This window comes from Seriola aureovittata, chromosome 15 (assembly GCF_021018895.1).
Source record: "Seriola aureovittata isolate HTS-2021-v1 ecotype China chromosome 15, ASM2101889v1, whole genome shotgun sequence".
NCBI lineage: Eukaryota > Metazoa > Chordata > Actinopteri > Carangiformes > Carangidae > Seriola > Seriola aureovittata.
In genome coordinates, this window is record NC_079378.1 from 8,904,640 (window position 1) to 8,931,431 (window position 26,792).

The 26,792-nt window shown below is 41.1% G+C and overlaps 3 protein-coding genes across 3 annotated transcripts; 1 reads left to right on the plus strand and 2 right to left on the minus strand.

Annotated features, from left to right (window-relative positions):
* The first annotated feature begins 442 nt into the window (after window positions 1-442).
* Window positions 443-5,769, plus strand: ublcp1 (ubiquitin-like domain containing CTD phosphatase 1). Its single transcript, XM_056398412.1, has 11 exons — window positions 443-600; window positions 906-1,193; window positions 1,604-1,695; window positions 2,053-2,138; window positions 2,252-2,367; window positions 2,685-2,783; window positions 2,988-3,025; window positions 3,241-3,339; window positions 3,808-3,924; window positions 4,040-4,167; window positions 4,320-5,769. The coding sequence occupies exons 2-11, from the start codon at window positions 1,040-1,042 to the stop codon at window positions 4,345-4,347; spliced, it is 957 nt and encodes a 318-aa protein (XP_056254387.1). The 5' UTR covers window positions 443-600; window positions 906-1,039; the 3' UTR covers window positions 4,348-5,769.
* Window positions 5,770-5,969: 200 nt separating this feature from the next.
* On the minus strand, window positions 5,970-10,079 carry LOC130182714 (interleukin-12 subunit beta-like). Its single transcript, XM_056397828.1, has 9 exons — window positions 10,003-10,079; window positions 9,028-9,121; window positions 8,793-8,894; window positions 8,398-8,580; window positions 7,301-7,406; window positions 6,899-7,068; window positions 6,526-6,686; window positions 6,298-6,419; window positions 5,970-6,194 (listed from the first exon to the last, which is right to left on the minus strand). The coding sequence occupies exons 2-9, from the start codon at window positions 9,119-9,121 to the stop codon at window positions 6,167-6,169; spliced, it is 966 nt and encodes a 321-aa protein (XP_056253803.1). The 5' UTR covers window positions 10,003-10,079; the 3' UTR covers window positions 5,970-6,166.
* A 1,908-nt stretch (window positions 10,080-11,987) lies between these two features.
* ubtd2 (ubiquitin domain containing 2) lies at window positions 11,988-21,629 on the minus strand. The gene is made up of 3 exons (XM_056398031.1): window positions 21,471-21,629; window positions 18,417-18,653; window positions 11,988-13,476 (listed from the first exon to the last, which is right to left on the minus strand). The coding sequence occupies exons 1-3, from the start codon at window positions 21,538-21,540 to the stop codon at window positions 12,965-12,967; spliced, it is 819 nt and encodes a 272-aa protein (XP_056254006.1). The 5' UTR covers window positions 21,541-21,629; the 3' UTR covers window positions 11,988-12,964.
* Window positions 21,630-26,792: the final 5,163 nt, after the last annotated feature.

The following is a 26,792-nucleotide window of genomic DNA, read 5'->3' on the forward strand; positions in this document are numbered from 1 at the left end:
GTTTCCAAGGATACATATTAAAGACAAACAATAAATAAATTGCAACATACTACAATCAATTAATTAATCGAGAAAATAATTGCCGCATTAGGTGATAATGAAAATAATTGTTGTAGTTGTAGCCCAAACATACCAAACATTTGTAACACTACACTACATTTCTGCCCTAAATGAACTTATTGTAGGTTGCAGGATCTATGGGTTGGAAAGTGAAAAAATTTCTCCATTGTTAAATATTGTGATTAATCAGAGAAAATATCTAAAGCAACTCGTGTTGATTTTTTTTCGTGGTCTTCTGTTTTATCTTATTTTATTTTATTTTATTTTATTTTATTTTATTTTCTAGATAACATTTAAGGATGAATTATTTGGAAACAGCCATCAAACGATCTTACGTTAATTAATCTATTGAGGTATGGTCACTATGGTAACGAAGCTTTTGTTCCTACGTCACTACCGGCAAAATTCAGGACGCCAGGAAGAACAGAGCGTGCGCCTCTCGATGAATGAAACTAAACGGCAAACTTCATTCATTCATTCAACTCTTCGACGAAATTTGACAGTGTTTACCAAGCGTTACGCGTTAGCTTGCTTGACCAGGTAAGGATACGCAAACCATATAGCTTTGTAAGCTAATGTTAGCTAGTTGCACTGGTTACCGCTCGTGTTTACATTGCTGCTAGTCAGTGTTAGCCATCTCATGCTAAAAATATCAACATCAGGGACTGTCAAAGTGTCTGCACTGATTAGGTGGCATTTGGCCATTGTGTCTGGAAATAGGCAGTCAAAACAACACATGCTTAACAACGGTGATGTCATGTTTTGCTCTCTGTTTCATTATTAGCTACTTTCTGTGTTTCCTGACACCTCTCCTGTTACTTTACCTATTCCCCTCTCTTTGCAAGGTTTACGTGTGCATGTTTGTTACTGTAGCTTGGAATATTTGCTTGAAAGTGTGTGCACTTGTCTGTGCGTGTGCATACCCAACTCCAGCTGCAGCCGAGTGTGTGTGTATGTGTGTGAAGAGCCCGTGTGAGCCATGTCAGTGTCAGTGATCATAAAGTGGGGAGGTCAGGAGTACTCCATCAGTTCTCTGTCTGAGGAGGACACTGTGATGGACCTGAAACAGTCCATTAAGACCTTGACTGGGGTGCTGCCTGAAAGACAGAAACTACTGGGACTCAAGGTCAAAGGTGAGAGGGCGTCATCGATCACACCCGAGGAGCTTGTGTAAATTATGCCATATGATATCCAAACCAGGTGGACAAGAAATCAGGACGCTATTTCCCTTGTATCATTGCGCTATTTTTATCTTTTGTATATGTAAGAAATATTTCTCGTGAGAGAAATATAACACTGAACAAATAAATCCATCCCTACATTTCCCTAGGCTTTGGCTATGTGAATCCACATTCATAATCAGCTGATGTTTTATATGTACAAACATGTCCATTTCTCAGTCCGCTTGAATGTCAATTTTCTCCACCTGTCTGTAGTCTATAAATTATTTCTATTTTATTTATAGAATATGTTGGGGGTCAAGCTAAATGAACCTCTATGTTCTCTCTCCTTTCTTTCACTCTCTTTTATCCCTGCCCCCCAGGTAAACCTGCAGAGGATGAGGTGAAACTGGGGTCTCTGAAGCTGAAGCCTAACACCAAGATCATGATGATGGGTACCAGAGAGGAGAGCCTGGTAGGTGGCAGGATGACAAAGAAATGAACTGATTCCAAAAATATCCGGTTGACTGGCTAAGTGCCTGAGTGACTGGCTAATTTGCAGTTCTACCAAACATGATAGCTATTGAAAGACTAACTGATAATGCTATTGAAGAGTGCCACTAACTAGCTTGTCAAATGTTCAATAAGTGGTTGTTGAGGCAATGATGCTGCTAGCTGTTGACTACATTGTTGTCATTTATGCGGGCTTACATGATACATAGCTAGCCATTTGGATGGTCTAGTCTCTGACATCTTAAGTCTTAACAATTGCTTATTCATGGGATTGACTCGAATGTTCCCTTGACTGGTACACGTGTTTTGTTTTGTGAAGGAAGAGGTTTTAGCCCCTCCCCCAGAGAATGATGACGTGGTCAATGATTTTGACATCGAGGAGGAGGTCATTGAAGTGGAGAACAGGTTACATTTTTTTTTTTTTTGTCTGTGGATGTAGAGAGGAAAGATGAAATTTGTGAGAGGGTGTATGGGAATGTATCTTTGTCTGTCTGAGAAAACAATGTCGATGCCTTTAGAGAGGAGAACCTGGCTAAAATTGCCCGCAGAGTGAAAGACTACAAGGTGGAGGAGATGAATCCTCCAAGAGAAGGCAAAAGGCTTCTGGTACTGGATGTGGACTACACGCTGTTTGGTGAGTTACTGTGGCACCAACATTTGTCTGTTTAAGAATCTGACCGGGACACCACTGTTTTACTTAAGCAGCACACAATGTAACATTTTGCCTGCATACTTTATCTCCACTGTTTTTTCTCTTCATCTCTTCGTGTCGACAGACTGATGTAAAATTTTGACAGTTTGACATATAATCTGTATTTTGCTGATTCCTGCCACAATGGTTGTTGAAATCACAGGATGACTGGCAAAATAGAAATTCATCTCTGTTCATTCATGAGTTGCTACTTTGAATTGGACACTGTGCATTGATGTCTGCGTCCTGTGTGTGTTTAGATCACAAGTCGTGTGCAGAGACGGGTCAGGAGCTGATGAGACCATACCTTCATGAGTTTCTGACATCAGCCTACGAGGACTATGACATTGTCATCTGGTGTATGTCTCTTCTCTTCTCTTCTCCTCTTATTAACATCGTTTTTTAGAATAATTTTTTGTTTATTAGGCAGTTTACAGTGCATCTTAACTAACTACAAAGTACATATCTTGTGGCCATTAGTTATCCTAATTCGCTTGCCCACTGATACACAGCAGTTTCTGCCTGTGGCTTGTACATCTTACATATGTACTTTTTCTCTTTAGCTGCTACAAGTATGAAGTGGATTGATGCCAAAATGAAAGTAAGTATTCTATTTGTTGTTTCACTGGTTCTCTCGCTGCACTGTACAATTTTTTGCCAAAAGGTGGCAGTGTTAACCCATTTAACCTACAGTGTTTGGGTTTAGAGAGGAACACAGGATAACACTACTCTGTGTGTGTGTGTGTGTGTGTGTGTGTGTGTGTGTGTGTGTGTGTGTGTGTGTGTGTGTGTGTGTGTGTGTGTGTGTGTGTGTAGGAGCTGGGAGTGACAGACAACCCCAACTACAAGATCACGTTCATGTTGGACAGTGCAGCCATGATCACAGTGCACACCCCTAAGAGAGGGGTCGTAGAGGTTGGTACACGCACATCTGCTGTGGTTACACACATTACTGATATAAACAAATGTTTCACAGCAGAAAGAAAGTGTTTATTTCTAGATCTGGTTGTTTACCTTTTGGATTAGGGATTGAGCCTTTATCTGTGTTAGATTTGTTACAGCCTTTCATCTCTCCATGATGTGAGTGAGGACAAAACTAGGGAACAGGGGAAATGGGGTGACTTGTAATAACAGTATGAGGATGTATGTGGCACCATGTTTGCCAAGCAACTCTGTCAGTGCTGAGGGCCGACTCCCGCGTAAGGTGAAGAGTGACATGTGTGTTGCATGCTTCACCTATTTGTTTATGTTCTGGAGAGAACATTAGGGTGAAGTTCTGGTGGTGACGGATCAGTTTGAGAAAGGGCCAGACACACATGCACACACAGGAATAACATTTCTCACCATGGAGTTTTTGTCTGACGTTTGATGGCTCTGTTCCAGGTGAAGCCCTTGGGTGTGATATGGGGGAAGTATGGAGAGTTTTACAACAGGAAGAACACCATTATGTTTGACGACATCGGACGAAATTTCCTCATGAACCCACAGAATGGACTGAAGGTAGGCGGCCAACGTCATCATTACTATTTTGACCCTATCCTCTCTCTCATCATCATTGTCATTGTTACATAACATATTTTGCCAGAACTTATTTTTTTGTGTGTTTGTATATTAGATCCGCCCCTTCATGAAGGCCCATCTTAACAGGGAGAAGGACAGGGAGCTGTATAAACTAGCTCAATACCTCAAAGAAATCGCCAAGCTTGAGGACTTCACTGGACTCAACCACAAACACTGGGAGAGGTTGGCACACATATGCTAAACAGTCATATGAACAACTGTTTGCAGCAGCTGCAGCATACATAAGAAATTAATAAGTAAATCAACATAAATTCACTAGAATATGTCTGAAATATGTACTGAACATGTGTGTGTTTCTGTGTGTGTGTGTGTAGGTACCTATCCAAGAGGCAGCACCACTGAAGAGGGACTACATCCGCGTCAAGGACTTGGGCTGGATGCCACCATCTCTTAAACCAGTTCTCACACACATACACACAAACTTGGATATTACAAGTCCTTCATTTCAAACCTTACTACAAATCCTACACTAATCCTGCAGCTGCCAACACTCAAAAGCTCAGGACTGAGATGGGCTTCCCAACTGATATATTTGCATGCTATCTGTCTCTCCCGGAACTTGATGGGCTTTTTTTTCTCCAAATGTGCATTTACTTTGCATTTACGACAGTAACGATGGCAGTGATTGCGTGGTAACCGTAGAGTGTACCCACGTGGGTTAAAAAGCTACTCATAGGTTCAATAAGGTGTTTAAAATACATCTCGAAGTCCACAGTTAAATGATATGTGAAAATACTTGAGATCTTTTTCAGATAGGCACACGTTGCTGTGACTTTCTAGGAAGCTGAGATGTTACGGATGGTATATGCTGAAGTGACTGAGATTCTCTATTGAAAAGCCAATAAGCCAAGTAATAATTGAATGGGAAATTCAACAAGAGGAATGCATATACCCCCAATATAGGCAATATCAAATATGATTTTCAGTCCAACAAGTCTGGTAAGTCCATTTTTTAAAAATTGTGGTGAAGAATTAAAGTGAAACACTGGAATGGCAGGACGTGATGAGAGCAATGATCAAAATCCAAGTCCATGAGCATCAGACTGATGCCTGTAACCAACACAATTTGATGTGTCATAAAGAGAGATCAAGCAAATATTTCATCAAAACAATTGACTGCCGTGCACGTTTTGATGGAAAACATCTGCCGTTTGCTGTTACTTGTATGGAGAGGTCAGTGGACACAAGCCAAGGACGTCGTACATGCACATAATGTGCACATAGATGGTCAAAGTTTACAATGGTTAAGTTTGTTTGAGTATTTGCCCAGAAATGTTTTTGTGTCCTGGCTCTGCTGCACTGCTGGACGCACACACTCGTCCATGTAAGGGATGGGTTCTATTTTGTTTGTTTTTTCATGAAAATGTTATTAGTGTGTTTTGTTTAGTGCTTTTACTGAACTGAACAAAGTGAGGATGAGGGATGATGATGGGACAGAAACTGACAGCACAAAACATGCATTTAGTGTTTGTTTTTGTTTTGTTTTTTTGTAGCTTCTGGAATTAATGTGTCTGCACTTATTGTCAACACTTATTTGAAGTCATGGATGAAGAAGGGGAAGTGTCAGGGGGAGGATAATCAAACAAGTTCCCCTTTCCCTGGGAACATTAGGGGTGTGATTTTTTTCAGATGATGTCTGGTTTACAGCTCTCTTGGACATTCTCTTTTTCATTTCTTGAGATCTGCCTTTTTATGTTTTCCCCCATCACATCCCAGACATCCTGGCTGTAAATACGACAATAAACTTTTTTTTTTGTACCTAAACTGTCTGTAGTGTTCATTCAAAATGAGTAATCACAGAATATTTCATTACAATAAATTACCACCGTTATTGAAATAAATGTGAGAAAATGACAGGAAAGTGCAGTAAATTATCATGTTCATCAATTTATTATTAAAAGTTAAATATGTTTTTGAAGAGTTACAAAAAGCATAAAGGAATCATATAAAAATAATTGGTTTTACAAAATATTTTAGGTCCCTAGATGCACCTAGAATAAATGAAAAATAAATACTGTACATTCAATCACAAAGCACAGCACCTGTTTGTGTGGTTTGCTCTAAAAAATGTATGAAAAGTAAAAAAAAAAGAAAAGAAAAGGGATTTAGAAAAAGTTTTTTGTCTATCCTTTCTTCTTATGGCTGCAGCCCAGGGGAACAGCTAGCAGTGCACGTCCTGTTTGTTCACTCTGGAGATGGGACAGGTTGAAATGAAACAGTGAGGATTTGGATAAATTATAAATGGTAACAAACCCAGTTAAAAACATTTCATGATCAAAGTAATATACTCACGTGCATTGGCTCCAGTGGCTCCATGGCCCTCTGGTGTGCCTGTCCTGAGCTCGCACACAGAAAACATACTTCTTGGCTTTGACTGTAACCTCATACTTGGTGTCGTCAGTGATGCTATGTTGCTGAGGAGAGAAAAAGCATTGTGGTTAAAGTGGAAGTCAGTAACTGAATTTTTACTGCAGCGAAGAGTAACTTGAGTCTGGTATAAATCATGCATGTATTGATTACCATTATGTGCTCATCGCTGTTACAGGAATGTCCGTGGTTGACCAACTTGACCTGGAACTGCAGGCCATAGTAGGTAACGGGGGTCTCCCACGTGTCAGGGTAGCTCCAGCTGAACACTTTCCCCTCACTGATGCGCAGGTGAGAGAGTTTTTCTGGCCTCACTAAAATAGGGTGAGGAGGGAGAAGAATGAGGGTGAAAAATGGAGGGAAAAGGAAATGGGGGGAGGACAAGACAGAAAGGATTAAAGGTGGATGAATGAAAATATTGTCACATAATCACATAAGTATTATTACATTCCAATAGCTACCTAAAAACAAATCATGACACGTGTTGCCGAAACCTCTTTTTGACAAGTACTGTACAAACACTTACCAATCTCTCTCAGGTAGAAAACCTTTGTGTAGGACTCGAGGCGAGAGTAGCTGTGTATGTAAACGGTGAGGGAGATGCGTTGTTGTTCCTCTCCGTATGGGCAGCTGGCGTAATCACAGTGAACCCCTGATCCATCAGCGTTCAGCTCACATGGTATCTTTTCCAGATGACTGCAGACAAAGACGGAGTGGTTGGTGCAATACTATCTAAAGCAGGAGAACATTGTAATCTTCGCCTTATAAATGAAATGTTCCATATATATTTCAGCATCGGGGGGCTCCTTTGTGAATGAGATACCAGATACCCTGGCTGGTTGTAGATAATGCTGCTGATCTATACTCCTGATTGAAATAAGGAGGATGAGTTGAGTGGTTTTTTGTTTTGCTTGGTTTTTGTCCTCACCGTTCTGCCTTCACCAGGAGCACAGCAGCGTTGGATCTGGATTGTGTTATTGTCCAGGTGCAGTCGAAGGCACCTTTATAGTTTGATGCGGAACAGTGGATGTGACCTGGGGGAACAGAAACTCTGTTAGAGCTCCAGAGTCCCTCGCTCTCTTTGTGTTTAATTTTCCTGTTAACAATTCATGTCTCTCTTTTCTCTGTTTCAGAGCACTTTCTTTTGAAGATCCCATTATTTAAATATCAATAAATCATTGCGAGACCAATTTTAGGACATTACTATAATTGCTGCGAACACAGCCTGACAGCTGAGGAGAAGATTGCTGGTTTCATATTAGCCTCTTCACTGTATATAGATTTTTGTTCCTTCAAATTAGCCACAAAAAACATTGACTTAAGGCACAAAACCGGAGAGAGGGGATGATGTTTTTTCAGAACAATGACTGCTAACGCTTTCGGAGCTTTCACAGGTTGTTCCATTTTGTAAAAGGTGGCAAAAGGCCTAAAAAAAAAAACTTGTATAGTTTTGTCAATAAAGCAGAAAAGAAAAAGCTTTGACCTATAAGAAAATCCTTTTGGAGACTAGAAGCAACAGGGTTGGAGTCTTTTTGAGAATCACTATAGCACCAACAATATGATGATGGATGTGAAGCCTGCCCAGTGTGTTTATTCTACAGCAATTATATTAAAGTATCACCACACCATACTGTGCCGTCTTACTTTCTTTGCTGTCTCTCCATTTTAATGTTCTTTTTTTCCTTCCCTGTTCTTGGATTCATGCTGCTGTATCATCATTTTTTTCTTCTATTCAGTTCTCTGGTCCTCCCTATCTCTTTTCGTGTGCCCCACTGTCTGTTATCTTTTGAGTGTTGCCTCCTCTTGGGCCACAGCCCTCCACCTCTGCCTATTTCTGCCCATCTTATCTCCCTCTCACACCATCTTTCTTATCTCAGGCATTCAGCGACATCTATCCCATGTCTGTTCCAGTGAAATACCTTTTGCTAGGTTAGTAACACAACAAATCTTTATCTCTCTCAGTGTGAATGTACCCTCTGTGTAATTTTCCCTCCTGCCTCGCTCTCTGCATCTACCTTATCTTACCTTCTTCGGGGGATTTTTCCTCCAGTATGACTGTCCTGTTATCTGGGTCCAGTTGGACCAGGATCACAGTATGGTTGAGGTACTCTCCATTGGGGCTGAGGTGACAAGTGTAGTTTCCTCCGTTCATCTCTTCCACCAGAACCTTGATCTGGTTCCCCTGCAGAGGTGGGTTAAGCTCCATTCCTGAGACAAGGACATGAGTCAATGAAGCAGCAAAGTCAGTGATTCAAAGTGTCACAAATGTTACTTTTGAATAAAAATACATTTGTTTTTTAAAGATTAATCATATAGTGTGGTATGGTATCATATCATACTTAGCATACTGGCACAGGTACTGTTATAAGCACCAGTTGTAGTAGATCTAGTATCTACAATAATAGTATCAGTTGAATTACCATTTTTCTTCCAAGTCACAGGCTGATTTTGATAAGCTTCTCCACAGGTCAGAGGAACATACACCATGCTGCCCTGACCATAAGGCACCCTCAGGACCAGAACTAGTTGAATCATAGGCAAAACACAGATATACACACAGTCAGGCTTGAATCAACATTTACTTCATGTGAGGTGAGGAGAAGAATGGCAATGAAGCTGAATAGTCAGCAGAGAGGTGTAGGAGGTGTTACCAACCATTATCCATTAGAGTCTCTATGTTTTCTTGCTGGCTGTCCGTGTTGGCACCGCACAGTGCAGCATACATGACAATGAGGAGCAATGAACTCATCTGGAAGAAGGACTACAAGTTAGTATAGTACAGGGACTAAGACATAACTTATAATTAATTAATTTTGGGCACCTACATAAAAAGAAGAAGGTATATTCAGTTAAACCTTGACTGTTCTGCTGAATTTATTATCATATATGGATGAAGTTCTCCAACGAGCATAAATATGATAACAAATATGGATTTTCACCAGCCAGTTAATTTGTTATCCAACCATAACAAGGGTATTCTTCATGTTGTGTAAAAAGATACAAGTGAAGTCTTAATTTGAAAATTAACTAAAGTCATATGAAAAAAAAACAATATTTTCCCTGAAATGTCGTAGAGTGACAACAGAATAATTTTTGGCTTATCACCCCTTAAAATAAAGTAGACTAAAGTCTATTCATGACCCCCTGTTTCATCTGTATATGTCTAAATGTTTGCGACCAGTTCAACCATGGATTGTTGTTCTTTCTTTTACTGGAATATATTTTTAGGATGCTGAACAAAAATTGGCCAGTAATTTATAAAAAAAAAAACTTTGTGTGGCAAAAAGATTTATCTGCTTTAGTCTCATGACCCCTCAGGTCCCCTTCAGTGACTCCCAATCCCCAGACTGGGATTTAAGTACTTTCCAAAGATGCTTTAATGGTCTCAAACTGAATGAGAAAATCATCTTCTAATTCAGTTGTGTTGAAGTTATAAATATTTTTTTATACCAACAATATATCACTTTCTTTCGAGAAAGCCTAACTTTATAAAAGTTTGAAGCTAATGTCAGAAACAGGTGTTACTTTTGAGATAAATACACACCAAATAAATTGTTGTAGAGGAAAAAAAGAACAAAGAAAAAAACAGGATGAATAACAGAAAATGAGTGTGAGCATGGTAGCTCTTACCTTGACAAGTGGATTTGATCCAAAATTCTCACTGCTGATGAAAGCTGATCGTCACGCCAGAGAAGTGAGATGTGTTCAGCTTGTCTGCTTGTACTCAGCAGGCTGCGGCTGTATTTATGCACGGCAGTTAAAAAATCCCAACATGAAGTGGAACTCCCGTGTGTGTGTGTGTGTGTGTGTGTGTGTGTGTGTGTGTGTGTGTGTGTTACCACCTGAGAATTGGGCTGATGACAAAAGACACGAGGACAATATAAAATGAATCATGAATAAATGTGAGGAACAGATTGATGTGGTTTTTCACCTGATTCTCAGTCATCTTTTATTGGTTTTGATTTACTCAGTCATGAGCAAGATGACAAAAGTTGAGGACAAAAGTGTTATTCACATTTATACTATATTCCATTGTGACATAGCGTGTGTGTGATTGTGCAGCCACAATGTGTGGGAAGTCAGGATAACAAAAGAGACAGAAACCTCTGGGAAAGGGAACTGGATATCTGTTTGCATATGATGGTGCATCACTGGAAACTCAACAGGTACCCTAGAAAATGGTCATGACAGTTCTCAGGAAAAAGTACAAGTAAAAGTGTCAATGTTGACACCTCTATGGAAGTGGAAAAGAGAATAAAGTCAGTATGAAATGAAAGGGAAAGAATCACATTGAAGGCTATTTGAATCCGTTTTGTGAACATCTTTGAGCACACAGTAAAAACTTGTAAATACCAATTTTGGGAAGTTACCTGTCGAGTAATATTATTTATGGAGGAGTTTCCATCATTCACTCTGCTCTTATATATATAACGCTAACATTTAACTACACCACTGTAGTTCTACCTGTCATGATATTAGGCCATTTCCTGTAAGTACACCTCAAATGTAATGATAGTTATAGAGGTTTCATTTCATTCAACATTGCTACGTATGTACTGGTGGAAAAAGGTAATAGATGAGTATCGCTCAAGGCAGGTGTACTACTCAACTCAACATACTCACCTTTGTATTGAATCAAATTTCCACTCACTTTATTACCATACACTTGTCCCAAACTGGAAACTTGACAAAAAAGAAAACCCTAACACACATTTGAAATTCACACAATGCTGTAATACAAGATATTTTCCTATTTTTTGACATTTGCCGTGCGTGTCCGAGCAGTGAAAATGAAATGTTGAGATTGTAACCGCAAGCAGGTGTCATATTCAGAGGTATTTCCAGAAAACAAGCCACTAACCTGTTTCAGATTAATACCTCACTGACCATATACCGTATCCACTTCCCTTCTGCCTGATATAAAACATTACCAGTGACATTTTTTTTACCATCAATGTGGGTCATTAATTCGCCTTCTTCCTCTACATTCACACTCAAGAGCTCAGTTTACACACGTCTGCGTGGATGGATAGATAGCTTCCTCGCGGGCGGACAAGTTCCTCATTCCATCACTGGCTGAATGACACCGCACTTTTTTTCAAATGCAACTCTCACAATGGCTTCTTCTCTTGAGAAGCCCTCTTTACATCATAGTGTTTTTTCAAGAAATTTTCCCTGTTCCGTGTAGCTGGGATGAGCAGCCTTAAAAGAAGGAAGTTGTAATAAGTAAAGGAGGAAATCAAAAGGAAAAGGGAAGCAGTTCTATTATACCATGTTTTTCCTGTGAGAGATAGAGCTCAACCGGTAAATCAGCTGTGATGTTATTAATGACAAATATTAGCTTATTGTTGTTGTATCATTATTGGCCAATATATCATAGCTGGGATTTTAAGGGAATAATTTGATATTTATTCACTTTCTTTCAAGTAAAAAGAGTGAAAGGAGAAGATTGAAACCACTTGTGTCCAGTGTTGGGCAGTGAAGCATTACTTTATGACACATTACAGTAATGTATTATGATTTCGTGATATATAAATAAAATTGAATCGATCTGATTATGTTTTTTTAGTAAAAAGACGACATGAAAATGTTCAAAACAAACAAGTAGACAAGGATCAAGGAATAGAAACAATGATCAATTTTAATTAAAAACATTCTATTTTTAATCAAAATATGTAACTGTGTTTCTGACGTCCATCCTTTTGCCACATGAAGTGGAGTCGATCATATATGAACATCCACGCACACGCGCGCACACATTTATTCACACCCACTCACACACACATAAACACACACACAGGCCGACTACTTAACGTTTATTACATGATTACTCTGATTGTTCTGTGAAGCAGAGTGAAATAAAATATCTAATCCAGTCACGCACCCTGTCTGCAACCTCTTGTCAAGAGGGAGGGCACCTCTGTTTGCTAACTAGACATACCAAATAGAATACCTTTTTACAGCTGTTAGCATACTGACTTAATCCGCAGGTGAAGAAGTGATGATTGATGATTTGATTCACACATTATTAAGAGTAAACTGCCTGAATAACCGTCATGATTGTTAAACTATCTGCATTAAAAATGTCCTTACTGAAAATGTATATGTATAACCCTGTAGCCTCATAAACAGAATTGTGTTGACCCAGCTTTGCCAGAGAGCAGAACTTGAATGGAAAGTGAAACACAGAAACATTGGAACATCAGTGTTGCTAAGAAAACCCTTTGAGCCATCTGACAAAGTTCTCTTTTTGTTGTTTGGTTTCCATAGGAACAGTTAAAAAGACTTCAAAAAGGTCAAAATTTTAACGTGTAAAACCAAAAGGAGTCTTTTCTCAATTCAAGAGTCCTTTTGCTCCAGCAGACAGCCAACGTCTGCCCAAACAGAGCCCTTCTCAGCAAAAACAACGGACTGAGAAGATAAGAGAAGAGAAGAAGAAAGAAGAGAAGAGAAGAAGAAAGTAGAGAAGAGAAGAGAAGAGAAGAAGAGTGCAAACCAAAAGAGAAAAGTCAACTTTTATTATTTTTTTCTCCCTCGTTATCCTCCTCCTTTTATACTGCCAGCCCACCTCCAGGCTGTCAGGTTGGGGTAGTTAGTTCTCCACTGGTGTGGGCTCCTGGGGCAATGCAGCCACTCCTTCCACTGCCACTGACCCAGACGCCTCTGGTATATGTCCTGCTGTAGTTACTGGCTCTGGCGGTGGCGGCTGGCTGAGGATGACCTGCACTACATAGTCCCTGGAGATGTTGAGTTGGTCCAAGCGCAGTCTGTCTGTCAGTGGCCGACCTGAGAAAAACCAGCGCTGGGTTGTGGCAGGCACGCCCTCCTGACTTTGTAGACGACGCTTCATCATGCCCACCGTGTCCGTGGAGCGGACCGCCAGCCGGAGGTCGCGACCCGTGGAGAGCCGCAGCCGAAGCTGGCACTCCCCTCCTGAGTCGGGGTCACTGGCGCTGCCTGTTGACGGGTCTGCAGCCCCAGAGTCCGGATCTGAACCGTCAGGCTCGTCAGAGCGCTCTTCAATCATGTTGACGGGAGGAGAGAGGCAGTAGACCGGCAGCTGGTATCGATTCCCCAGTTCATCGTAACATTCAGTCAGAGCTCCTGGAAGAAAGGAAACCAGTGTTAACGCTTTTTATCCCCCTAATTTAAAATGTATGTTTAAAATTAATTAATGTTTAAAATGTTGATCCATAAGAAGATAGATTTGTGGTTTTAAACACCAAAAACCATCTCAACGTCATTTTGCATCTCCTCTCTCAGGCTTCTTCCTGGAGCTCTAGTAACAACAGTTCAGAGAGCCAATCAGAAGAGAGGAGGCTCTGAGCCTCTCACACTGAGGGTGTGGTGGGCCACAGGTCACTAGTCTCAGAGAAACAAGTCTATTTTAACCCAGTTAACTAAATCACTTATTTCACATAAAAAAAAGCGAAACATTGTCAGTTTACAGGATTCAACCGGCTGTAATGATCTACTGTACTCATCATGGCTTTATGCAGGTATACAGTGTATACTCAGTTATTAACCATCATCTGAAGCAGGTCACGGCTAACATTAACCCACATATCAATATAAACAAAACAATGTGTACACATCTTTATGGTGAATATGCCAGATTAGTTTTAGTTTTTAGCTTTTAACTGGGAAGTTCCAATAAAAGAAAATAAACAAAAGGGAACATTTTATCGTCCCTCTACCTCACCCTTCAAATGACTGTTCTGGGTGAGTCAGTTTCTGGGTTAGTTTTGGGGTAGAACTTTTTTTTTTTTTTTTTTTTTTTCTGAGCCGGGTAACTTTTTGGCACTTTTATGTTGTATTGAAATAAATGTGTCCATTCATAAACAGAAGGTTAAAAACTCACATCATTTTTCCATCTAACAAAGCCAAGAACCAGTTCACATTTCAGAGAATGAAGATGAAATGGAGAAATGAGAGTAGGACTCAACAGATAACAAGACCTGAGAGGGAAGACCATTGAGTGAAAGCAGGAGAGAAGGGAGTGTCATGCGCCTGCTGGAGTACTACATTAAAAAACTCTGCTGATCCACTGTGATTCACACAGTGAGAGTAAAGAGTTAGTGGAGAGAGCTGCAGTGAAGAGGTCAAATTATTCTGAAAACAGAAACTTGATACTGTGGTATTCGCGGGGGGGGGGGGGACCCCAGGGGTCGTCAGGGGGATTTCAGACAGGTCCGCTCGCATTATAGTTCGTCTCTGCTTTTCATACCTGAACACACAAAGTAATTGTACTGTGGTATAAGATGTTTTTATTGCAAGGATTACCTGCCTTAGTTTTTTTTACCTTTAAGAGTAATCCAAAAAACAGCCTGTTTGTCCCTTAACTGATTTGGGAAGACAGTAATGATGTCGCCCTTTATACACTTAAAACTAGAGCCAAATAATTAAAGAGCAGGATTAAAAAAAAGTCCACTTCTCCAGTGCTTTTTTGTTGTTTCATGACTCAAACTGAGACACAAGCCACTCGAGAGAGAAGGCGGGTTTGTGGTACGAGGCGAGGCTGAGATGAGTCAGCAGAGGCCCACATGACGTTGCTCTAGATGACGGCTGCTGTGGTCAAGGTGAGAACGCTAAGGCCGCTCTACGCCACAGGACATGGTCTACCAGAGCGAGCGTGAGAGGCAGAGAGCAAGCACTTCACTTACTCTGTGTCTAAAGCTGAACTGTGTAGTAACGCCGATGACAACAGCCCTCACCACAGTCCACTTGGTGTGAACTGAACTACATTAATTACTTCAAGCCCCATAACAACATACTTTACTGCGGATCGTGAGAAAGCTTTTAACAATATCTAGGAAAACTCTTTCAGCTTATGCAACCAAATAATTTACTGGCATACCAACACAGTGACACCACTGGGAAGCATGTTTTTAAAGTATTAAAGCTCTCTGCTGCCAGGAACATAACTGAAATATCAACATGTTCAAGTGAATCTGATGACTGAGACTCAACAGCTTCTGATACGGCTGACGTGTGTCGATATGTCAGCACACCCAACTGCAGAATTACAAATGCATTAAATCCCTTTCATGTAACAGAGAGATACCAGCAGAGACAGAGAGTTGAAAATGTGGAAGCTGTCATAGCTAATGTCTAAAAAGGCTGTTATAAAGACAAGATAAATGTAAAAACGTAAAAAGTTCACTGACAATGTATAAACATGATTTGGATATAAATCTCTTTGTCCGTAATTCTCACATGCTTTTTTGTTTTTTTTCCTCTTGTCCATTTGGCTTTCACCTTGGTGTTTATCTTTCAGCTGCAGAATGCTAATGGATTCCAGGTGGTGCTAATGCTTTTGGTAGTGGACTTTCATTATGAATCAAGAGTAGAGTTCAGATTGAAAAACATCCCTGTGAGGAGGGATCAAACCTGCACCAAATTAAAGAGGTTAGATTTTACCGAAGCGAGAAACACATTTGTTTACGTGAGTAATGCTTTCTTGCTTCAGTCCTGTTCTGCATGACCGACATAAAAGTAGTCTGTTGTTAATACAATGATATCATGCGTACAAAGACGTGAATCCGCTTCACAGAGACACATTTGATGACCACGGATCAAGTTAGCCTCCAATCGAATTATATACAGTGAAAAAATGAGCCCATCAATTGATGCATCTGATGAAGAGAGTGAAAAATCTCCATTATGAACAAAGTGAGAGTTTAAAAAAAAAAAAAACCTTAAATACTCAGTTCTATTTCCTGAATGGCAACAGCGACGTCTCCACTATATAATATGTTTTTTTTTATAGTAATGGAGTAACTACTGGTTGGATTGCCATTCATTTCTATTTTCATACAGTCAAAGTCTACGGACTTCCACCACGAGGTTCGCTTTAGTGGACTGAAGTGATATGTCACAATTACTGCCATCCATGTCCCCTTCAGGATGAATTGTAATGAAATGATGAAAATACAATCACCTTTTGCACAGCTGGAAACTGATCACCAGTTACACCGAGCTGCTCACATGCTTTTCATCCGCTAAGTGGTGGAGCGAACGTGTGTACGTATTGTTCATGAAGAGTAATCAGGTGGAATGTTGAAAACAAAGAAGGGGGCGACAGAAAACCAAAACTAAGATCTGACACCAACCATTACCGTCACTCTTAAAGTCTTAAAAGGCAAAAGGGCGAAGCATTAGGTTGCGAGTGGTGAAAAGCGATTTGACTGCTCTTTGTAGTTGGAGTGCCGGATGAGAGCAACGGTGACATCAGGTCTGGGGAATCTACAGCTGCAGCCCAGCGGGCTCTGATCTGACCTGGCCAAACTACTGAGAGGAAGGGAGCACGGCAAGACACAGACAACGTTTACATGCAATAAAAAAAAAACGGATCAGTTGGTAACTGTTCCTCCCAAATCTGATTCAGGTGAAGCAATTTTATATCTTTGAGACATTCAGATTTAGTGTGGCCCATTAACTGAATACCCCCCCCCCCCCCCCCAGTTCCATACAGGGGAGTTCACCTGTGATAAAACGAAGGTTACCGGCCAGACCCTCAGAAATAATTTACTTCTAATAAACATGAAATGAATCATAATTACTGCTTACCACCATGTTATTTATGGACATGAACATGTTTTATATCAGAGCAAGCCAGTCATTTCAGCTTGTTTTTTATTTTATTAGTGTTAAAATAGCTAATGGCGTTTATTTTCACTAAAAATGAAAAAAAAACAAGAACACTTCTGGACTGTTACATGAAAGTCTGAAGACACAGTGGAAACCGAAAATGCCACCATCTGGACAAAACACAACACCTTCCAAAACTCACTACGGCAACAACATTTCAGCACAAAAAAGGTGACCCTTCCTTTCCTCAGTTGAGGTAATATGACTCTGAGGTGAAATGAATAAGGAATAAAGAGAATGACGCACATCCACAAGCAGCTTATAATTACAGAGCAGCGTTGTTTGGCCTCCTGAATCTGAGCCATGTCAATTATATTGATTTGTTCTATGCGAACGTTCTCGAGTGTGTTTTTTTTAAAAGATGCTCTATCTTTGTTATACTTACGTGAATGATTACTTCTTTAAATCCTACTTTCAGAAGACCAAGGACACGCCCCTTTCCATTTATTATTTACCGATTCCTTCTCTCAGGATGTTCCTTGTGATGGCCTAAGCTCTAATATGCGGTCACTGAGATACACTTAGAGGATCTTTAACTCCTTTTAACTGCAGGCTGAATTCTGTAGACGCTTGTAATTAGATCCATATTCACTAAAAAAAGTCAATTATTGTGTAAGATAGCAAATAGAAGCCGCTCACCCAAACACAAATGAACAGTAATGTGTGTCACAGTTTACCTGTTTATGAAGCTCAACATTAGATGAAACTACAGAGTAAGTATAAGACACTTCCTGGCGAAGCTTTACTACAACCTTTAGCTTTCTTTATCAATGTGCTGTCTAGCGGCAGGAACGTCTGTCATGATCTGGCAGAAATGTTATCTTATCATGGTTTTGTAGGTCCATAGATGTGTTAGTTTCAAACTGATGTTTCTTTTTTTGACAATAGATGATTGACAGCTCTCTCTTTCATCCAGATAAGCAATATGAACCATTCATAAACGTGCTTGAACTTGCTGCTTCATCATGGGGTTTGCTTCTACTTTTTAAGCTGGAGAGGCATGAAGGCTATTCTGAGACTGTGCACCAAAGTTTCTGAAAAACTTTGGCAAGAAACTGTCAGTTGTGCATCATACGCTATTATATATCAAAAATGTTTTTCCAAAGATTTAATTGCCTCTTTTTTTTTTTTTTTTTCTCGATTCTCATGAAAACTAACCCAAAAAAACAAAATCTAAATTCCTGTAAAAAAAAAACAAAACAAATTCTCTACAGCTGATTTCCTGAGTTTAGTTTCTCTAGGGATCTTGGAAAGAGGGAGTTGAAATTCCTGAGTTTGGTAATCATCAACTGTAATGTCCTCCACAAACCAAACCCCTCCACCCAACTGAAATTTCATGGAGAGTACAAACAAACACTATCTGCTGCGTATACCACTGTGGAAATGTGTGTTACCGTGCGGCAGTGTGATGCTGGCTCCGTCAAGGATGGCCTGAGCCAGCAGGTGGTCATTGCTCTCAAAGGCGCTGGCCGCAGCCCGCAGCGCATCCCAGATCTCCTTCCGGCCCTCGAACGCTGGCGCCGTATCCCAGAACTCATCTCTCTTGCTGCGCAGCTGGCCCTCCGTCATTGGGTAGTCACTTTTCCATTTAGGCCGCTCTCTCTTCAGGGGCTGGTTACGCCCTAGAGCCACTGGGAAGGGAGGAAGGGAGAGATGGAGCGAAAAGAAAGACAGAGGAAGACAGGAGGGTGGATAAAGAAGACAAAAGCGGAGGGGAAAGTAGGTGAGGAAAAGATAACCAAAATAAGGAAATAACAAAAACAGAAACAAATAGTGGATGTAGGGAAGAGAAAGTAGTCAGACGGGGAATAGAAGATCAGTCAATCAGAAAGAGAAGGTAGGGGAATTCACAGAGGATAAAAATGACGAGTAGGGATGGAGAGTAAAGGAGAAGGAGGGAATAAGAAGAGTTAGTATTTATCAACAGTCTTTCAAGTACAACACTAAGCCCAAATGACAGATTAAACATGAGCTTACACCACACACACACACACACACACACACACACACACACACACACACACACACACACACACACACACACAGAGGAACTGAAGCTAGAAGTGTTATGTTACTAAACCCAGTCAAAGGTTTAGCGTTATAGCTTCTAACATCTGCAGCAGAATGGCTGATGAACAACACCATCTGGATCACCACTGAAGGGGACGACAGGTACAGGACAGAGTATACACGTGTTTTGTGTACAGAATGTGTGTGTGTGTGTTTGCAACACAGAGAGAGAGAGAGAGAGAGAGAGAGAGAGAAGTGGAGAGACAAGGATGATGGATCAAGGTGTTGCATTACACCTGCTGCTGGTGCACATGCACTGTGATGATCACATGGCACAGTCTGATAACACCAACCTTCAACTGGCTGTTTGTAGTAAGTAAGAACTCTAACGGATGGTTTATGCTCACTTTTATTTTCCTTATTTGTTTGTGTATAACTATAACTCACACAAAGAGAATGCTCTCTTTTTTAAAAATATCTAATGAAGCCACCAGATTATGGCACTTAATTGAGTGACAGCGGATCAGTGGTACAGGATTAGATTTAAGATGTACGTGAGGGGAAATTCAGGTGTTGCACTAGTAAACTCAAACAGATAAGAGCATATATAAATATAAATTAATGGATTTTATTTTTTACTCAAATGAAAACAGGTTATGCACATTAAAAATATTCTGAAAATTGTAACATGTAATGAAACTGAAGCATGAAACTGCATGCATGAATTCCTGTGTATAGGCTCTTATGTTATGGCCAACCTGACTGCTCAGCCATGTCCTCATACCCCTGCATACTTTCCAGCTCATGTGTCTGCCCATAATCTGTTTCAGCCGCAAGAAAATACATAGGGATAGGTGCGTGTAACAATTTTACAAAAAAATAACACCCTCGAAGTAGGTAGACCTGGTTATGACACCTGCTTTGGTGAAAGCAGATACATTTACATGTCTTGAGGTCTAATTGCCTTGTCTCTTGTCAGCATCAAGCGAGATGTCAAGTACCAGGTGCTTGGATGCTTCTGTTTTAACACTGCATAGCCTCTTGTAGCAACACATTTCACAGATAAAGGGACCCCTAAAACCTGTTTATGTGACATCTAGACAGGTAGGAGGTCTGGGAGATAGTCAAGCAAGTCGTCAAAACATATTTAGAGGTAAAAAAGGTTGGCATCAAGAAAGCCACACTATATCTCAGCCTCTCTAAGAGATCGGTCCCCAGCCCCCAGCCCCACTCTGTCTCCCCATCTGTGATTAAAAATAACTCACTGGCCAGAAGCTGAACCCTTTCCTCAGACCAGACAAACCAGGAAACTGCACTGCAAAGTTGTCTACAGCATCTCATCTTAATAGAAATCTCTATTTAAAAAAAATGGGCCTTGTGGTTAAGATGCATATTATCTAATTGCAATCCCCGGTTTAATTCTATACTGGGACCTTTATGCAAACTGGAGCCATCTCTCTTTCCAAAATTATCAGTGTCACCTCTGTAAACTACGTAATGAAGGTAACACTGTACCAGCCCACAAACAAAATGCAACTTGATTGTTTGAAAGCAGTCATCCAAGTTATTCTACACCAGAAAAGAACTGGTGTACCCTTAAAAATAAGCATTTCATCACAATTTAATGCATTATTATTGAGTAACGTATTACTCAATACATGCACTACTGCTTATTGCTCAATAAACACGATAAACCTGCAGTCTTCTGTTATGTATTTATTCTGCTCTGCTCACAGTCGACGGACAGCATGTTATTGCTCTCTGCGCTCAGGCCTTGTACACTAAACATAACCGCAGTCCAAGTTGCAGTATCAAAAACACACTTCCTTTTACATAAAGCTGCAGCACCCCGTAAGTTTTGACACCCCCTCAACACTTTGCAGCACTAAAAATACTCCCAACATCGCTTATACATAACAAAATGTGATGGAAACACAAGCCAAACAATACTCTCAAGTGCAGCTTGCATTATGCGAAGAATAACCTAAAAGCAGTCTCACAGTCCAGACCTAATTCAAATCAGACTCTCTCCTCTGTGCTTTCCCTTGCATGCCATCGCCGTCTGTGACCCATATTTGTTATGCAGAAAAGCTAGCAAGCTAACCAGGCTACGTTTTAGCCGGCTAGCTCAGTCAACACCAAAGAACAAAGGGAGGCAGCGTCGCACAGTAAATATTTCCCAGTTTGTAAAGTAGCGAGGAGACGAGGCGTCATTTGTCGCTTCAAGGCCCGCTGTGTGGAGGGGGATACCCGGGAGGGCTGCTGGGTCTGTCTCCGGCTCTGTCTGGCTCGGATATAAGGGAAGGGAAGAAGACCTCCAGCCAGGACAACATGCAGAAAGCCTCGGGGAACCCCCCCTCTCACCTCTTCCTATCCCCCCCCCAAAAAAAACCCCAAGCTAGTAGGCATTAAAGACGTTGTTAAACCCTGCAAGTTACCTCCAGTGCCGTCCGAGTTCTCGTTTAAGCTGCCCGAGGAGTCGTGGTGGCTCCCGACACAGCCACCCATGGATGTTTCGGCAGAGCAGCCCGGGCTAGGTAGCTCTCACCCCCCGGCCCACAGCTAGAGCTACATCCACTAGCCCCCCTCCCTTCCCCTCCCCTCTCTCTCTCGTTTTTCTCTCTTCCCCCCTCCCCTTCCCTTCTTTCCTTCCTCCTCTCCCTCCCCCTCCGCCTCTCTCTCTCCCGTCCTCCCTTAGTTTCCTCCTTCCTTCCTTCCTTCCTCTCCTCTTCCTCTCAGCATTGGCGGGGCGCAGAAGGCATCATCATCATCTTCTTCATCTGTGGGGAAGGCGGAGGAAGGAAGAAGGACAGAGAGAGGCTCGCATCATGACAAGGTGACCGACAGAGGAGCGAAGGAGTGAGAAAGAGAGAGAGAGAGGGGGGGGGGGCAGAAAGGAGGAAGAGAGAACAAAGGAGAAGTGCACAGTACACAAAAAGGATGCCATCTTCTTTGGGGAGGCACATGTTTGCTTTAGAGTTTGGACTCTGTTGATGATAATGTGTTGTGACAAAAATGTGCCGGTACGGTTTTGTGTTCAGAGAAGCAGTTTTCTGTCCTGAAGAAGACACATCAAGTTATCCCCGTGTTCTTGAATATCAAGGGAGCCCTCCTGCTGTCCCGATGGGCCCTGTCATCCAGCATTTGATGGCCTGGGTCATCTTTTCTATTCTATTCTGTTCTATTCTACTCTCCCTTGCTTAGTTGGGCTTCCAGGTGTTAGACTATCAGTAGTTTTTGATGTTTTAAAGTGTACACAGCAAAGGCAGAGCACATTTCACAAGATAAAAGAGTGATGTTACATTTTTTTCTTTTTCTTTTCTTTTCTGATCTAATCTATTATATGATGATATATTATATATGATATAGTGACACGTGGTTATTGTTCTTTTCTTTTCTATTCTATTCTCTCTTGCATTTTATTGATTTTACTATCAATGGTTTTAATGTTTAACACAGGTTTGTCAGATTTAACACCTATTTTCTAATTTTCACTTCTTTTATGTTCAACAGTTGTACAATGTGTTGTAATCTTCACTTCTCTTCTCTTCTCTTCTCCTCCTGTCATGCTGTAGCAGTTATACTCTCTTTATTTCTGCATCCGAATGCTGCAATATTACACCAGATGATCACACTCCTGCCTGGTCACTATCTTTAGGACTGTCCTAAAGAGACTTGAGTGTAATTTGACACACCGACACACACACACACACACACACAACAGCAACGGGATAGCGAGGGTAAATTTACAACAAAGCTGTCTGGAATTACAATAATTTCCCATTGCTTGGAACTGAAAGAAAGAAGACACATTTATGTAGGAGGAACCCTTTTCTGACTGTCTGATGATGTAACAAGTTACTGAGAATACACTTGACATGTTGCTGCATATCTGTGATCAAGGTCACAGCAGGAGATTCAGCAGAATCCTCAGTCCTGCCTTATATATATATATGTGAACTAGACTGAATCAGACTACTATTAGCGTTGTTTGTTCACTGTAGCATTGTTAGAGGCCCCAGCAGGCTGTGAAATATTACCGACACAGACTGACTGAAGGCAAGAATAGGCTATTGACTAAACACACGTGGAAAGTGTGACGAGTTCATTTGAGAGAACTATAGTGACCTCTAGTGACCTTGTTTTATAGTTATCATGGCAAAGTACCCACAAAGTGTCATTAAAGCATTTCATCAGCAGAAAGACTAATTAACTGTGATGGCAGTTAAATGGCTTTCTTAATGAAATGAATGAAACTCAGTTTTGGTCGACCTTGTATGCTAAGACAACACATCTGTGTTACTGTAACAGGTTTGAAATGTATATGACAAAAAATGTTTTTGCGGTAATATGACATATTCTGGTTTAAAAAATAAAATGCAGCGTCTTCTGTATGTGTGTGTGTAACCTGCCACAGTAAATGTTGTCTCTTACTGAGCAGAAGTAAAAGATGCACACGTTCGGACACTTATGTAGTGTTTACTATGTTCAGATAGTATTTCTTCCTATGGTTTTATTTATACGCTGTGAACATATTTTTTCCAGCCATGGATCAATTAGAAATGTTGCTGTGTGAGGCGGCTTTAACTTTTGAAGCATGATCATGATACAAAAGAATAAATGTAAAGGCTCCTGCTTGTGCACGTCTCGGTCAATAGATGGTGCTGGAGAGTGTGAATTGCGGCCTGAGGTACCCTGTGGTGTGTGTGTGTGTGTGTGTGTATGGTGTGTGTGTGTGTGTGTGTGTGTGTGTGTGTGTGTGTGTGTGTGTGTGTGTGTGTGTGTTTGTCAAAGAAAAAAGAGAAAATCGGAGTGATGAGGCTACGTGGTGAAGTGTCCGTGTTCAGGAAACACTGCTTTCTTTTTCGTGTTTTGAAAATCAATAAAAATATTAGACCTGCTCTTCTACTGTAGTTACTTAAAAGACTACGGCACTATCAGCCCCTTTTTGTTGGTTTTCATGTCTGATGTCGACCAACTACTGTCACATTTATGTTGATGTATTTCGTATTGTTCATTCATATGCAGTTAAAACAAAACAAAAACATGGATCAGATGCATCTGAGGCATCTGATCCAACAAGCAGAAAATTGCAAATAGCCACACCATGGTGGTTCACTGCCTCGCCACTGAGGCAATAATTACTCAGCTGTCTCTCCTCTGCAGGCAAATAACCATGCAGGGCATCATTTTTCAGTTTGGGGCGGGGGGCATGAGACAGACGTGACAGAGATCAAGGGAAAAAAAAGAAAAGAGCCAGACTTTTCCAGACACTGACCAGCACTCCTTTCTTTTCACAGACTTTTGAAGTTGTCTTTCTTTATCTGGCATTTCTCTGTAATCTCTATCTCTGCTTTCTCTACCCACATCCTTTCTTACACTATTCATCTTCTTCTTCTTCAGCAGCCTCTCTTCCTTCTATCTCTTTCATCCAGCCACCGGAGCAGCTGACACAGAGGTTAATAGGCTTGTCATTGATTTACTCTCAACTGCGCGGTTCTTGAACTGGCCCAAAGTCTGCACCCTTACATCTGCCCTATTATCTGTCTGATGCTGCCGTTCAAATTCTCTGGCCATTTGAAGCTGTTCAACGGCCCCATCTGTGTTGGAGATAGCGCTGCTGGTTGATCCATTGATTTACTGTTATCTGTCAAGCACTACCCCCCACCCATATGACCACGGAACGTATTTGATGATTACTAGAGAGACTTAGCTGCTCGGAGCTTTTAAATGCATTCACATCCAGCTGTGTGTAAAGGAGGATGACAGGCGGCGCACAGTTGATTGTCCCTTCATTGATTTGCTATTACCTGCATCTTCAGTTCCAACTGCAACCCCTCGCTGATTCTCCAGTGTGTCACAGTTCCCTGATAAAACAAACAAACGAGAAAAAAAAGAAAAAGACAGAGAGAGATGGAGACACAGGGCAGGATGGAGGCAGAGTGAAGATTCAGGTCAAGTTGACCCTGAGGATAAAAGTGCCATTCAGTGTAAGATGCTCTAAATGTAGCTAAGACCACGTGGCCACTTTGTTTTGCTCTTTCCCATCTAAAACTTGACTTGCTAAACAAAAACAGTGTTAATTCGTGCTGAACAACTCAGTATTTAAAACCTCCGTCATCATGTGATTGACTGTTGTGAAAAACAAAACAAGGGAAATATAGGTGATGAAAATGGCTTCCTTTGGGTGAGCAGAAGGTTTTCATATATCGATCATTTGTATGTATGTATGTATATGGGCCTTTTGTTTCCTGTTTGTAAGTGGTTTAAATGCTCAGACAGCAAAGATGCATTTTCATACGTGTCTCCAATACCACAACTGCAGCTCCAATCTCACAATGAAATCAAATATCTTCCCCTCTGAGGATTACCGTTGAGAGTGTGAACAGCGTAGCGGTGCAATGGGAGATGTCGATGGAAGGACAATAACTTGTGCAAACGCTTTACAAATCCAAAATGTATAGAACAGAGCCCAGAGCTACGTGACAGCAGCACTAGAGCTCTGTTGAAAACTTTGTGTTTTCCTTTTCCCGTGTCATCCTTTCTGTGAAGCATGGGAGCAGCATCATGTTGTCGGGATGGGCTTCGCAGCTGAAAAAACAATTGTGAGCTTGGTGAAGTGAGTTTGGTGGATGGTGGGTGGTGGGTGGGTGGGTGGGGGCCTTCCAACCAATTCAACTATGTGATTCATGCACACTCCCCTTTCAATTTTGACCAAACCGGGACAAATCTGTGAGGAATAAAGGGAGTATCCAAATATCCACACGCGCTAATCTGACACAGATGAATCAAAGGCGTGTTCGATGCTGAAACAAAAGAGGTCTCAGAAAAGTATCTGAGTTCTTCTATGTGCTGTCACAAATCTTAACTTTAGTCTTTGAACTCATCACATTACATTACACTACACTGCCTGGACGTTAAGGTGCTGTAATGTAATGAAATGGATGCTTTATTAGACAATTACTCTATTTGTTATCAGTATTACTATCAACATGCAACACTTTGTCATGAGACCATAGCCGACGTCCAGTTTGCAGAACTTAGTACTAATACATCAACACAACCATAATGAAACCGTAAATTAGCATCGTTATGGTTGAAAGGACTGCTTTGACTCACTTTTACAAAAGAGTGAGCGAGGGAGAGAAAGAGAGAGAGGGAGGGAGAGAGGGAGAGAGAGGGAGGGAGAGAGAGGGAAGTGGTAGGAGATGGTAGAGCTAGAGCTGACCTCCCCTTACTAATTTTGGGCATTACTGCTGCAGTACTGGTGGCTTCGTATATCTTATCATTCCAGAGTCTGCTTTTCTCTCTCTTATTGTGCGTGTGTGTGTGTGTGTGTGTGTGTGTGTGTGTGTAAGCCCTCACACAGACCTGACTTGTTATGGTAAAGCTCAGTCATATGGAGATTTGCTTCTCTTCTGGATGCGTCTTCATTTTCTCTCACCACCTATTGTATATGCTCCATTTGCTGGAAAAGGACAACTTTAATCTCCCTTGATGTAAACCTTTACACTCGGTGCATTACACTGTCGCACATGTAAACTCACAGCCAGAGTATCGCCGAGGTCCAAGACAAATCTTTGTTACATAACTTTGCTGCTCGCGGCTGGTGATTTAGGACAGTGGCATGTTTCAAGGAGTAAGTTCAACAGTGAAATACTAACCTGAGGTGTGATAAATTACTGTGCATGATTCATCCTTTTGTTCTTACACGTTTGTGACCAAAAAAGGGACCTAATCATCTGAGCCCCAATCAGGTC

Bases quoted from the DNA above. Each gene is read 5' to 3' on its own strand.
- ubtd2 (XM_056398031.1), bottom strand. From the start codon at position 21,540: ATGGGTGGCTGTGTCGGGAGCCACCACGACTCCTCGGGCAGCTTAAAC. The intron at 18,654-21,470 runs GTAACTTGCAGG...CTCCCTTCCCAG, and splicing joins GAACTCGGACGGCACTGGAG to TGGCTCTAGGGCGTAACCAG. The intron at 13,477-18,416 runs GTAACACACATT...CCTTTCTTCCAG, and splicing joins CAGCATCACACTGCCGCACG to GAGCTCTGACTGAATGTTAC.
- LOC130182714 (XM_056397828.1), bottom strand. From the start codon at position 9,121: ATGAGTTCATTGCTCCTCATTGTCATGTATGCTGCACTGTGCGGTGCC. The intron at 8,581-8,792 runs GTAATTCAACTG...TCCTTGTCTCAG, and splicing joins TGTGACTTGGAAGAAAAATG to GAATGGAGCTTAACCCACCT. The intron at 7,069-7,300 runs GTGAGGACAAAA...CTTTGTCTGCAG, and splicing joins CTCCTGGTGAAGGCAGAACG to TCATCTGGAAAAGATACCAT.
- ublcp1 (XM_056398412.1), top strand. From the start codon at position 1,040: ATGTCAGTGTCAGTGATCATAAAGTGGGGAGGTCAGGAGTACTCCATC. The intron at 2,368-2,684 runs GTGAGTTACTGT...GTGTGTGTTTAG, and splicing joins TGTGGACTACACGCTGTTTG to ATCACAAGTCGTGTGCAGAG. The intron at 2,784-2,987 runs GTATGTCTCTTC...TTTTCTCTTTAG, and splicing joins CTATGACATTGTCATCTGGT to CTGCTACAAGTATGAAGTGG.